Below are 14477 nucleotides of genomic sequence, written 5' to 3' on the forward strand. Positions count from 1 at the left end.
TTAACTTTTCTTTTAATGTTTGGTAGAATTCGCCTGTAATGCCATGTGGTCCTGGACTTTAGTTTGTTGAGAGTGTTTCAATTACTGATTCCATTTCATTGATAGTAGTTTCCTGATTCAGTTACCTGGTATGTTTCTAGGAATGTATCCATTTCTTCAAGGGTGTCCAATTTATTGGTGTATAATTTTTCATAATCTTTTTTAATCCTTTGTATTTCTGTGGCATCAGTTATTTCTCCTCCTTTTCTAGTTTTATTTCAGACCTCTCTTTTCTTGATGAATCTGGCTTACCGATTTTGTTGATCTTCAAAGAACCAGCTCATGGTTTCACTGATCTGTTGTTGTTGTTTTTTTTAACTCTCTTTTATTTACTTCTGCTCTAGTCTTTATTATTTTCTTCCTTCTACTGGCTATGGGCTTTTTGTAGCTTGTTTAGGAGTAAGGTTATTTGAAACTTTTCCTGCTTCTTGAGGTAGCCTTCTGTTGCTATAATGTTCACTCTTAGAACAACTTTTGCCATGTCCCAAAGATTTGAACCATTGTGGTTTTTTTTTTTTACTTATTTACATTATTAAATACAATTTATTGTCAAATTGTTTTCCATAAAACACCCAATGCCCATCCCAACAGGTGCCCTCCTCAATGCCCATCACCCACTTTCCCCTCTCCCTCCTTCCCCCATCAACCCTCAGTTTGTTCTCAGTATTTAAGAGTCTCTTATGGTTTGCCTCCCTCCCTCTCTGTAACTTTTTTTCCCTCCTTCCCCTCCTCCGTGGTCTTCTGTTAAATTTCTCAGGATCCACATATGAGTGAAACATATTGAACCATTGTGGTTTTCATTTGTCTCATGTATTTTTTTAATTTCCTCTTTGATGTCTTGGTTGACCCATTCATTGTTAGTAGCATGTTATTTAGCCTCCATGTGTTTGTGTTTCTACATTTTTTTTCTTGTGATTGATTTCTAGTTTCATACCTTTGTGGTTAGAAGAGATGCATGATAGGATTTTAATCTTTTTAAGTTTATTGAGACTTGTTTTATAGTCTGACATGTGATCCATTCTGGAGAAGGTCCCGTGTGCACTTGAAAAGAATTTGGAATCCATTGTTTTTGGAAGGAATATTCTGAATATATCTGTAGGTCCATCTGGTTTTATGTGTCATGAAAAGCCACTGGTCTTACTGATTTCTGTCTGAATGACGATGTATCCATTGATGTAAGTATAGTGTTGAAATTAACTATTAGTGGATTACTGTCACCTTTGTGTCTGTTAATAGTTGCTTTATGTGTTTAGGTGCTTCCATGTTGGCTGCATAGATATTTATAATTGTTATATCCTCTTGTTGGATTGTTCTCTCTATTATTATGTAGTGTCCTTTTCTTGTCTCTTGGTACAGACTTTGTTTTAAAGTCTGTTTTGTCCGGTATAAGTATTGCTATTCCAGCTTTCTTTTCCCTATTTGCATACTTTTTTTTTCCATCCCTTCACTTTCAGTCTGCATCTATCTTTAAGTCTGAAGTAAGTCTGTTAAAGGCAGCACTTAGGTTTTTGTTTTTTATCCACTCAGGACCCTGTGTCTTTTGACTGTAGTATTTAGTCCCATTTATACTCAAAGTGATTATTGCCATTTTCTTACTTTCAGTGCTTTCTAGTTTTCTGCTCCTTTTCTTTCTCTGCCCTTGTGGTTTGATGGCTTTACTGTTATGCTTAGAGTCCTATTTATCTATTGTAGGTTTTTGATTTGTGGTTACTGTTATGTCCATATATAACTCCTTATGTGTATAGCAGTCTATATTAAGTTGTGCACTAAATTTTTACTCCCCTCCCCCTCCCTTTTATGTATATAATCATACTTTACATCCTTTTATGAATCCCTTGACTGATTCTTATAGATACAATTGATTTTACTGCTTTTGTGCTTTAATTTCCATACTGGTTTTATATGTGATTAATCTTTTATTATATTTTTGCATTTATCTGTGACATTTTTTTCCTTTCCTAATTTTCTTCTGATTATGGCCTTTTCTTTCCACTCAAAGAATTCCCCTGAATATTTCTTGTAAGGCTGGTTTAGCAGTGATGCACTCCTTTATCTCTCCTCCTATTCTGAATGGTAACTTTGCTAAGTATTCTTGTTTTTGTTTTTTTTTTCCTTTCAGCACTTTGAATATATTATGCCATTCCCTTCAGTCCTTCAGAGTTTTTGCTGAAAAATCAGCTCATAGGCTTATGGGGTTGTTTTTTAAATATGTACCTGCGTTCCTTTCTCTTCTTGTAAAAATCTCTGTCACTACTTTTGCCATTTTAATTACTATGTGTCTTGGTGTGGACCTCCTTAGGTTGTCTGTTTCCCCAGATTAGGGAAGTTTTCAGCTAATATTTCAAATTTTCTGCCCCTTTTCTCTCTCTTCTCCTTCTGGGATCCCTATAATGTGACTATTATGCTTGATGGTATCATTGAGTTCCCTTAACCTATTCTTGTTTTTTAGTGTATCTTTTCCTGGTTGCTCTTCAGCTTGGCTGCTTTCCATTATATACATCTTCCAAATCATGGATCCTTCTTCTGCCTCCTCTAAATTATTGATTCCCTCTTGTGTATTGTTCATCCCGGTTGAGTTCTTCATCTCTGACTCTGAGATCTCTTTTCTCAAGTCCACTGAGTATTACTTTGAGTTGTTCATCATGCATATTATCTCTGTTTCATTTGGGATGTATTCCTCTGTCTCCTCATTTGTGTATTTTTTTTCCTCCATGTATTAGATGCTAGTCCACTGTATCTCCTGATCTTGAAAGCCGTGGTCTTCTGAAGGAGAGGTCCTGTAGTGCCCTATGGCACCCTGGTCACCAGAACCAGGCACTTCAGGGGTGTCTCCTGTGTGGGTACATATGTCCTACCGTTGTGGCCGAGCTGCGTTTGCCTTCAGTCAGCAGCAGTGGCCCCACTTCATCTGCTTGGGGCACACCAGGCAGGGTTTGGTGGGTGTGCTTTTAAAGTGCCAGTCCGGGGCCGCTGAGAACCTGCAGTGTGGCAGTCCTAGCGGTCAGACCAGATGCCTGACCCCATTCTGTCTTTTGGGGCTGCAGTTGCACCTGTCTCCAGGGCGTTCTCCCTGCCTTGTCTTCTGAGAGGTTTTCATTGGTTGGTGGGGCTGGCAGTCCCACCAGAGGCTTGTTCCCAATCTGTCTGTTGAGGCTACATTAGCATGGATCAGCAGGGTCCTTCCTCTGTACATTTGGTTATAAGGCTCGGCTATTTGGACTGCAGGCACACTCGTGTGTGTGATTATCTTCCCTTCTCCCCAGGGCAGGAGCCACTCTGGGGTTGCTCACAGGGTATGTTGGGACATGGTGCTAGCAAGACAGGTGGAGAGTCTTCTGCTGGTTCCTGCAAGTGTCTGGGTAGGAGTGGGGAGAAATGGCATTTGCCAGCTCTTTTGTTCTTGGAGAAGTTTCCTAAAGATCCCTGCACTTCTATTGTACATTCTGAGATTAGTAAATCTCCTTCACAGATACCTCTGGTGCTTTTCAAACTGTTGCTTCCATGCTGTATCTCTGCCAGGTTAGGCCGGCTCTTTAATGGCTGGGACTCAGTTTCTCTGTTGTCTTCTGGGGCTCTTGGAGCTAAGCGCCACCAATTATAAAAACTCGCAAAGTGAAGGCCCACTGTTTTTCAAAGCCTAACGTGATGGGGACTCGTCCTCCCAGTGCTGGACCCCCGTGCCTAGGGTTCCTGGTGTGAGGTCTGAAACTTTGACTTGTGGTGTCCCTCCTCTTTATGGTTAGTCTCTCCCTTCTTACCCTTGTTGATGTGGCCTCCTCTCTACAGTTAACTGTGGAAAATCTTCTGCCAGCCTTTGGGTCATTTTCAGAGTTAGTTGCACCGTTGTGTCTGTTACCTCAGTGTATCCATGGGATGAGGTAAGCTCAGGATCCTCCTGTTCCGCCATCTTCCCAACAAATAATACATTTTAAATTATAATTAATAAATTATCTAGTTTATTTAGCCTGATAATCTGTATTTGTTTTCTCTCTTTTATAACATTATATAGAATTGCTATGATCTTCTGGTGAGAAAGAAAAGACTTATTGTTCTCTTCAGCCACTGGTTACTTCATGCCTATGGAATAATATCCATTTCCAGAGTGGATAAACTCGAGCAAGATTTACCCCTTTTGGCTTTGGTACCCACCCCAGCTCTTTTTTACTTGTTCACTGCAAAATTTACCGAACCTTCACGGATACTGTCCGAAGGAGCCAATGGACACTGAATGTAAGAGCCAAAAAACCTAAAAAGTGTTCCTTGTAAAAAATATAAAATGTATTAATGCCCTTCTGTTGTACATGGAAATAAGATGGGGTTGGTTTGTTAACAGCCTTTATGGTTAGACTTGGAAAAATATAGTAGATATGCTATAGCACACTGGGACACTACAGGCTTGTTGGGAAGCACTTGCCTCCTGTAACAATATTGTTATTCTTTAGAGCAAAACCATGTTTCTGGAATAAGCTGAAATCTTTAGCATTGACCTAATTTTGCATGTATTTGTTTTTCAAGTGTAATTATAAGGACAAACATACCTTGGTGGTCTGCTAGCAATCATGGAAATGAAGTACGTTGTTTGTTGTTATTTATTTTTACCAATACAGTATTTTGATTATAAAACTAGAGCATAATTTGTATAACAGGTTTTTTGTTTATAGGTGGTTTGGTTGAAAACATCTTCTGGTTGTTTCTGTTAAGAAAAACAATAAAATGTTTACAAAAAAAATCTCAGATGTTCTGACATTTAATTGTATTTTGCCACACGAATTGTGGAAATAATTCAAACTATTTAGTAAGAGTATTCCTTTCCCAAATGAATAAATACATGTATTCACATAGTCCCTCCTTCTTAGGTCTCCTTTTTAAAGGCTGTATACCAGGGCCATATTTTATTGCTCCTGAAACTTTTTCACATGTGACATCTCTGAATTAGGATGCATCTCAGAATTGATGCCTTCTTAGATTTAACAAAATACAGAATATATACAATACATAGCTTTCCTGTGGTTGTTGATAGGTGTGCTGTGAATTTCATGCTCTGAAGCCTTCAAAATAAGGTTTAGCACTTAACCTGATAACCTTCTAAACAACACAAATGGATAAACATGGTCAGATTATTTACCAATTCTGCTATTTAGTGGGGATTATGCAGGCTTGTTAAACTTAAAACTTTCACTGACCATTGCAAAATCTGAAAGAAAGTACACTCACTTTGTGCCTTTTGAATTCACAGCAGTTGTATCTTTGAAGTTATTATGTTATTTTTTCTCTGCTAATGCGTTTTTCATGGTACATTCAACCACGGGGGGGTGGACTTTTTTGATATGAACGTGTTTCTTCTTTTCTGTAGGAATAAAAATAAATAAGAATTTTATGTATCTCATACAAGTTTGGGTGGTTATTAGTGTCCATTAAAATTCTAAATTTCCCAAAGAATCCTCAGATGACTGTATAATCTGGGACTTGGGGGTGGCGTGGAGCCTGGGGAGTCATTATCTGCTTACGAGTACCATATGTGTCCCGTTACATTTGGAACCATTTTAACAATTATCTCCTTTGATTTCCTAGTCTAGCAGAAAGATGTGTATGCAAAAGGAAAAATCATGTAATTATTACATTCCTCAAATGCAAAGAATTTCAGGAATACTTAAAGCAAATTAAAAATGCAGATATATATTTAAGAACAAGATCAGAACAATTCATAGCAACTGTGGTTGTTAATGTTAGTAAATAATCTGTTGAAACATGGTCATTAAAAATATAAAAAATGGGCACCTAGGTTACTCCATCAGTTACACATCATAGTCTGGATTTTGGTTCAGGTCATGATCTCATGGTTTGTGAGTTCAAGCCCCACGTCAGGCTCTGCACTGACAGTGCGGAGTCTGCTTGGGATTCTTTCTCAAACATTTAAAAAAACAACAACAACAACAAAAACGAATTGCCCTTGTCCTAGCTCAGGTTTGTTCAGTTTTTACTTAGGTACTCATAGGCAATCATAACCCTCACTGCTAATAGTGCGTGGTAATTATTTTCCTAACCAGTGCTGGATAGGTAAAGGTCAAAATATTTTTACTAATTTGGGTCAATTGATAAATTTAACAATTACATGTTATATATTTGTCTAAAACTATTGGGTTGCAAGACTTGGCTGACAGCATATACAAATTTGCTCTTTCTTTTAAAATATCCCTCGGTCTAAAAGTCTTCTGTACTACACATACCAAATGAAGATATTTAGTTAATATAAATATCTGTAACTTTAATACTTTTTAAAAAATAATCTGTACTCGGTTACTATTTGATTTAGGAATACACACTAAGAACTTGTTTACTTTTTGCCTTAACAGTCCTTCTTCCAAATAAAAGGTAATCTTAGTTTTCAAGATGAATTCTGGCATTTCAAGTTCTAACAAGCCGTTCCTCCACCTGTGCCAACCGGTACCCCCCGGTAGATGTCTACTCAGCCAGACTACCGAGGTCCTTGGCCCAGGGCAGGTCTACTGCCCTTTCAGGAAGACATCCTTCTGTATTCCCAACACCTAAAAAAAGGCTTAGAGGTGTCTCCTTTACCCTCTCATAGCCACTCACTAGAAGGAATCCCTTGTATTCTAATCAGCTCTTTGCTTGTTTGCTCTGACGATGTACATACTTTGAGGCTCAAGAACTGGGTCTTATTCAACTCAGTAACTGCAGCATTTGCTCTAGTGCCAGGCTCAGAGGTGCCCCCATCTGTTACTGAAGCTAGTGCAGTGTTCTGAAGGAGAGGGCCAGGCCCTGGAGGGCTACTACAGTGACAGATTATGTCCAGAAGAGAACAGGAGAGCACTGTTGAGCTGGAAGAGATCAAGGGCTTCTCTACAAGCCCCATCGCTTGAGAGAAGCCATTCAAAAGGGAAAATCCAAAAGCCAGATTACAGGTGGCTCAGAGATGATTAATCCAAGGGGTCAAAGCTGACTTACTTCCTTAGGAGGGCCATAGATTTCAAGAGATCTGATGAGTGCCTAATTTGGGTCCGATGCTTTGTAACTTCCTGTTAACTATCCATATTTTACAATCAGGGAACCTAGGGAGTAGAGGTTAAATAACACATAGGAAGCAGGGCTGAGATCTGAGCCCAGGTCCGCCTACCTTCAAAGCCCACATCGTGCTGATGCTCTTCTAGGAGCAGAGATAAGTGGAGTTAGGGAAACCAGAAACATTCAATGTCAGCTCCATTTCAGAGACCTCTCCTCCCCCCCACTCCTCCCCCTGATTCCTTAACTGGGTCAAAGTCTCATTCCCTGTTAGATTTCTCTCACAGTTCTTACGCTTCACCTGGGAAACCCCTATGACAACGGATTTTACATACATTTGTAGAATAACCGATTCTCCCACGATAGCAGAAGTGAGAAGACCAGAGCCTGAGGAGTTCTCTGACCCACACACTCTGCAACTGGCCCAGAATGTCATAACATTAGCACTGACCACTAACTTCCCTACTTTTGACCCTTTTAACCTTGGAACAACCAGAGAAAGCCAGATACGCTTACTAATTAATGACATACCATGTTCCTCCTAAGCTGCTCCCAGCTTCCCCATGCTAACAAGCTCCAATCGGAGCACATCAGACACCTTCCCTGTTTTTTCACATTACACCTTTCCCATTCCCCTGCCTTTGGATCTCTGCAAAAAGCAAAGGATGGCGACTCATTCTCTTGCTATACCAAGTTTTATGCCTCAGCTTATTTCCATTTAGCTGGTCTTCCTTTATTTTCACACTGTAATATTCTCCTTTCCATATAGTTATCAATGAGACAGTCCACAAAATATGTGAAAAAGAGAGTATGGTATTACTCAGTGGGCTTAGCTTTTCAATCTAATCTATTTACATTTGCTCCAACATGAAAGATCCCATCAGGTTTCAGACAAAGATGGGAGACTCATTCATGTGAAAATAGTGCAATTGATGCTTTGAGGTGATTTCACTTTTAAAATTCTGCTTGAGGGGCGCCTGGGTGGCGCAGTCGGTTAAGCGTCCGACTTCAGCCAGGTCACGATCTCGCGGTCTGTGAGTTCGAGCCCCGCGTCAGGCTCTGGACTGATGGCTCAGAGCCTGGAGCCTGCTTCCGATTCTGTGTCTCCTTCTCTCTCTGCCCCTCCCCCATTCATGCTCTGTCTCTCTCTGTCTCAAAAATAAATAAATGTTAAAAAAAAAAATTCTGCTTGATATATAGTTGCTGGGGATGTCCTAACTTCCCAAAGAAAATTTTACAAAGTGACCAGGGCCCATCAGCAACCCAATATGCACTGATACATAATAAGTATCACCAGGCTGAAGCAGGACCGCAAAAACAGCTTTTTGGCTGATAAAGTTTACCCACAAAAGTCTTCAGTGGTCACTAAAACATTATTTCTCTGGTCAAGCAGTGCCCTGAGAACATTGGTTTTTACCAAATATTGGAATGTCTTTAATCCCATCACTTTCTATCTTATTTCATTTTCTACAACCCACCTTTAAAATTGCTTAGCTAATGACCTTCTTTAAAATGACACCTCTAGGGGCACCTGGGGGGGGGGGGGGGCTCAGTCAGTCAAGCGTCTGGCTTCAGCTCAGGTCATGATCTCACAGTTCATGAGTTCGAGCCCTGCATGGGGCTCTGTGCTGACAGCTCAGAGCCTGGAGCCTGCTAAGGATTCTGTGTCTCCCTTTCTGTCTGCCCCTCCCCTGCTTGTGCGCTCGCTCTTTCTCTCAAAAACAAACATTAAAAAAATTTTTTTTAAATAAAATGACACCTCTAATCCGTGCATTTGCTAGATGACATTCTCATTTCACCACTCCATTTCTCCTCTACACTCTATTCTCCTTCCTTCTCCCGGCCCTTTGTACCTCCATCATCCCGTCTTCCCAAGGGATTCCACGCCGGGGATCTCAGGGCTGTCCCTGTGCAAGGACTGACCTCCATCTCCTACACCAGCCAGAATCTGCACAGAGTTCTGTGGCCCTCACGTCTAACGTGACATTAGAGTAAAAATTGAGAATGAAGTTGATAATCCCCTGGAGAGACTGGACTGCTCGCTCGTGACACAATCATGTTATGTAGAATGTGTTACATCTCAGGAGCCCCAGAAGGCATCACTATCACTGATTTTCAGAGAAGGCAGTAGTTGCCGTTTTTAATACTAAACTCAACTCAGGAAGAAAAGGTAAAGCGATGTTTCATATCCTCTGCTTACGAAGATAAGAAAGTGTGTAAAAGGGTTTTTTTAAAAAGACCTTGAAAATAAGAGTTTTAAAAAACCAGAAAGAAATACTCAGTTATTTAGAAAATTCACATAGGTGGAAGGGATTTGTCTCACACTGCTGATGGACCACATCCAACCCCACAAATGAGAAGCCATGTTTAGGTGAATGTGATATTAACTGAGGATGGACTATCAGAGATAACTACGTTCTTTGGTTAGCTTTTTGTTTTAAATGCTTTCTTTGATGTTACCAGCCACAGTAAAATAACAAGAGGTTCTTTGTTACCCAGAGCTTTTGAGATGTTACTTACTATGGAGGTCCGTTTTCAATTCCTGTTCCATAAGAAAACGCAGCTCTTCAAGATTCCCTTGTAGCCAAATGCTGATACGCTCAATGTTTTCATCCCTTTCCTGCAGCCTCTCTGTTAGCTTTTTTATTCCTTGCAAAGTCTCACCACCACTGTTTACCAGTTCCTTTAAAAAATAATGTTTTGCGGTGTGTAAATATAAATTCCAACAAAAGAAATAAAAACGTTGAGTGAATCGTGTCCAAGACAAAAATATATATGCAAAGTTGGTATTACTCTTGCAAAATAAGTATACACAGCACATTCACAAAGTCCTGTCAAAGATCTCAGGGGAAAAATGGATTAGCAAAGGAGACGAAAGACATGCTCACTGAGGTCCAACTTTTAACTGGGTAGGATGGCAGTGGTGATGGTGGTGGCGGCGGGATAAAAAGCCAGCTCACCTTCAAAGCAGCACAGAATTGCAGACCATCTTCTGCATGGCTTACAGCTTACGAGCTTTAGAATCAGGCTGGATCTGAGTTTTAAAGCCCCATAAGTTCATGAACTGTTTCGTGTTGAGCAAGTTACTTCAACTCTCTGAGCCTCAGTAGCTTCATCTGAAAAAGGTTAAAAGCTAAGCCAGGATCATATGTAAACCTGAAATACTTAGAAAGTGGCAAAGCAGGATTTAAACTCCATCCTGCCTGCTTTTATAGTGCTGGGGGCGGGAGGGGGGGCATGGAGAAGCCGCAGGGCTTGGTAACACACGGAGGGCAGATGAACTTCAGACGTGACAACTGTGGCCTCAAATAGTGTGTGTTCAATTTGTGTTTCTGGCTAGGGGGTGGGGGAGTCATTCCCTTTAACCTACTCCTGGTAGAGTAGGAAGACAATTTCCCAAAGGATTACGATTTCATAGTGACATTGGGCCCCGCTAAAAATAAGACAACGGTCCCAAATGGAGTCACTTATGCTGAGCCTCAGATCACCAACGTGAAAATTAATTTAATTACAGTTTTGGCTCTCTGGGAAATGGAATCTTACACTGGTCATTCAGGAATCATCTAATCACCTGATCAGCACTAGTTAGGTCATCTGCCTGATAGATGCCTGCCATCAGCTAAAGGCAAGTGATCCTCCAATAACCAGTCTGCTTTTTTTGCTTAGTATAACTTCCCTGTTCCTGCTCCCTTCTGCCTATAAAAGTCCTCTGTTTTGTATAGCTCCTCAGAGCACCTTTTTTATCTGCTAGCTTGGATGCTGCTCGATTCATGAATCATTGAATAAAGCTAATATGATACTTAAAATTTACTCATGAATTTTGTTTTTTTAACAACATTTTAAGATGATGGTCATTGTCACTCCCTTTCAATCCTGACTTCCTACACACACACACACACACACACACACACACACACACACACACTTATTAGGTAAGTGAACATTTTTAGAAATATAATATTTATGGAGACAACACAAAAAAGCTCACCTTAACTGTAGTCTGAAATTCAGCCCACAAATCCAAATACTTCCCTAAAATAAAAATTTTCAAAATTCAAAGGTTATGGAAATGTGAAGATTTTTATAAAAGTAATGCTATTTGTTTTCCAAAAATTATGTTTATCTAAAAATTTCTACTTCCAAAATGACAGAAAAACTGGACCAGACTTGCCCTCCTACTATCAGCAAGGAGAAAAATATATGAAATATATTTGTTTTCCTATCCTTCGTGACCAACCACCTCCAATCCATACCTTGAATGCCCAGGTCAGAGCGCCCCCGCTTGGCGCTGCCCTGCAAGTGCTGCACACATCATTACTGGGGAAGTTAAATGCACCTGTGCGACTACACCGGGTGAGAACACCTGCCATTTTGCACCTGATTTCCTGTACACTTTGCCCCATGTGCCTTTTCCCTTTGCTGATTTTACTCTGTATCCTTCACTGTAATGGGCAATAACCATAACAACTTGAGCCTGGTGGATCCTAGCTAATCACTGAGCCTAAGGATGGTCTTGAGGACCCCTATTACAACACCTGAAAGCTGCAAAATCCTGCAGAGAAAAATAAGTTCTAAACAAATGAAGATATATACGGTGTTCTTGGATTGAAAGACTTAATTTTGTTAATATGTCAATTCTCTCCAAATTGGTTTACAGAGTCAGTGCAAACCCAATTAAGATCCCGACAGGTATGTGTAATTATAGATTAATAAGCTGATTCTAAAACTTATATGGAAATCAAAAGACATAAAATAGCCAGAATAGTTCTAAGAGTGAAGCACAAGTGTGGAGAACTTACAGTACCCAATTTCCAGGCTGAATATGAAACTACAGTAATCAGGACAGGGTGGTATCGGTGTGAAGTTAGATATTGAGAAGGAACAGATGCATCAAATGGATATCTGAAAAAGTTGGAGTAGTACAATGCTAAAAAGACAGTCTTTCCAACAATGGTGCTAGAACAACTGGATATACAGAAGAGAAAACAATGAAATTCAACTCTTACCCCACGTGTAAACATGAACTTGAAATGAACTGGAGATGTAGACATAACAGTGAAAACTAAAAGCCTGTAAAGAAAATACTGGAGAAAATCTTTGAGAACTTGACTTAGGCAAAAATGTCTTAGTACACAGAAAGTACTAACCTTAAAAGATGAAATAAATAAAGCAGACTTTATCCAAAGGAAAGACTTTTGTGTTTTTTTTTTTAATGTTTATTTTTGAGAGAGAGAGCGTGAGAGGCGGAGGGGCAGAGAGAGAAGGAGTCACAGAACCCGAAGCAGGCTCCAGGCGCCGAGCTGTCAGCAAAGAGCCCGATGCGGGGCTCGAACTCACGGACTGAGAGATCATGAACTGAGCTGAAGCTCGACACTTAACCGACTGAGCCACCCAGGCACCCCGACTTTTGCTCTTTTCAAGACAACATTAAGAAAATGAAAACTCAAGCCTCATACTGGAAAAGGACTCATTTCCAGAATACACAAAGATTTCAACATAACAACACAAACAACACAAAGCAATGAGCAAAAGATTTGGACAAATGGCAGACTGCATTTTCCAGAGATGGCCCCACAATATATTCCATCCCACATGTGCTTCCCAAAATGTGATGCTGACAACGCCTCCCATTAGTGGTGGCATCTGTGTCCCCTCCCCTTGTACTTGGGATGCTAGCTTTTGGAACATAGCAGGCCAAGCAACTACATGGAGAGTCCAGCAGAGAGCCAGCATCAACATAAGACACACTGAGTGAGTGGGTGGCTCTTCAGATGCCTCCAGTCCCCAGCAGCCAAATTAACCCCAGACATCAAGTTGCTCCAGCTAATGTCATGCAGAGCAGACATGAGTGGTCTCTACCAGACTCTGGCCAAATTGCCAATTTGGGAGCAAAGTAAATGATTTGTAATATTTGTTATGCTGCAATGGATAATTGGTTCAAGGCACTTCACAAAGGATGATGTACAAGTGGCCAAAAAGCACATGAAAAAATAACAACATCAGTCATCGGAGAAATACAAATAAAAATCACGATGAAATACCATTATATACCTATTAAAAATGGCTTAAATGTTAACAATTTTAAGTGTTCCTTTTAATTTTTTTTTAAGTTGGTTCACTTTTGAGAGAGAGAGAGAGACAGAACGTGAGCAGGGGAGGGGCAGAGAGAGAGAGAGAGAAGGAGGCACAGAACCCGAAGCAGACTCCAGGCTCTGAGCTGTCAGCACAGAGCCCGATGTGGGGTTCAAACCCACAAACCACGAGATCATGACCTACGCCGAACTCGGATGCTTAACCGACTGAGCCACCCAAGCGACCCAACAATTGTAAGTGTTTTGACAATTCTGAATGTTGGTGAGGATGGGGAGTATCCCATTGCTAGCGGAATGATAAATTTGTACAACCACTTTGGCAAACTATTTTGGCAGTTTCTTACTGCCAAGTTAAACATACACTAACTATACAACCCAGCAATTCCACCCCTCGGTATTTACCCGAGAGAAATGAAAACAAATATTCACAAAAACAAGTGTAAACAAAGAGTAACCAAAACCTGGAAAAAATCCAAATGTCCTTCAGCTGGTGAATGGACAAACAAAACATGGTAGATCTTCATAATGGAATACTTAAACAGCTATAAAACGGAACAAAGCAATGAGACATGAAACAACATGAATGATCTAAAAAAAAAAAAAGAAAAAAAAAGCTAGCTGAGTGAAAGACATGCGGTACGAAAGTGTGCATACTCCGTCATTCCATTTGTATCTAATCCTTAGTGACGGAATGCAGATCAGTGGGTTCCAGGAGCCGGAGATAGGCGGGAAAGTAGCCACCAAGGGTCACCAGGGAAACAAAAATGTTCTCTATCTTACTTGGGGTGGCAGTGGTTAGAGTGGCATGTACATTTGTCAAAACTCATTGAACATGGGTGCATTTTATTGGATGCAAATCAGTACAATTTATTTAAATAAAACAAAACATTGGGGCACCACCTGGGTGGCTCAGTTGGTTAAGCGTCCGACTTTGGCTCAGGTCATGATCCCGTGGTCTGTGAGTTCGAGCCCCGTGTCAGGCTCTATAGTGACAGCTTAGAGCCTGGAGCCTGCTTCAGATTCTGTGTCTCCCTCTCTCTCTGCCCCTCCCCAGTTCATACTCTCTCTCTCAAGAATAAATAAACACCAAAAAAAATGTTTAATAAAACAAAACAGTTATTCTTTATATATAAAGATCACCCATGACACATTACTTACTCTGATGAGCTGTCAGTTGCCAACACAGGTCACCTGATGTGCACTTGAGGTCTTCTTCTCTTTTTTTGTATAGCTCTATGTTGTTCTTCATATATGCAATATACTGGAATTAAAAGCATGTGACTGTTTTAAGCAGTTTAGATACTGTAGATTAATTATCCATGAGTC

At 40.3% G+C, this 14477-nt stretch overlaps 2 protein-coding genes across 8 annotated transcripts in view; one reads left to right on the forward strand and one right to left on the reverse strand.

The window, feature by feature from the left end:
* Positions 1-5427, forward strand: part of JKAMP (JNK1/MAPK8 associated membrane protein) — a 30277-nt gene extending 24850 nt beyond the window's left edge. For 2 of the 3 annotated variants that reach the window (XM_003987698.6, XM_006932897.5), the window contains exon 7: positions 4049-5427. In XM_003987698.6, the coding sequence (XP_003987747.1) occupies positions 4049-4267 (219 nt within the window). In that variant the 3' untranslated portion in view covers positions 4268-5427. The remainder of the gene's footprint in view (positions 1-4048) is intronic. The other variant, XM_045059986.1, reaches the window with a different exon arrangement.
* Positions 4611-14477, reverse strand: part of CCDC175 (coiled-coil domain containing 175) — a 77793-nt gene continuing 67926 nt past the window's right edge. For 3 of the 5 annotated variants that reach the window (XM_045059984.1, XM_011283246.4, XM_045059985.1), the window contains 5 exons: positions 14310-14412; positions 11048-11091; positions 9580-9742; positions 5254-5386; positions 4611-4732 (listed from right to left, as the gene is read on the reverse strand). In XM_045059984.1, the coding sequence (XP_044915919.1) occupies positions 5301-5386; positions 9580-9742; positions 11048-11091; positions 14310-14412 (396 nt within the window). In that variant the 3' untranslated portion in view covers positions 4611-4732; positions 5254-5300. Of the gene's footprint in view, positions 4733-5253; positions 7110-9579; positions 9743-11047; positions 11092-11858; positions 11962-14309; positions 14413-14477 lie in introns of those variants that run through there. The other 2 variants (XM_045059983.1, XR_006599657.1) reach the window with 2 other exon arrangements.

This window comes from Felis catus, chromosome B3 (genome assembly GCF_018350175.1).
Source record: "Felis catus isolate Fca126 chromosome B3, F.catus_Fca126_mat1.0, whole genome shotgun sequence".
Lineage (NCBI taxonomy): Eukaryota > Metazoa > Chordata > Mammalia > Carnivora > Felidae > Felis > Felis catus.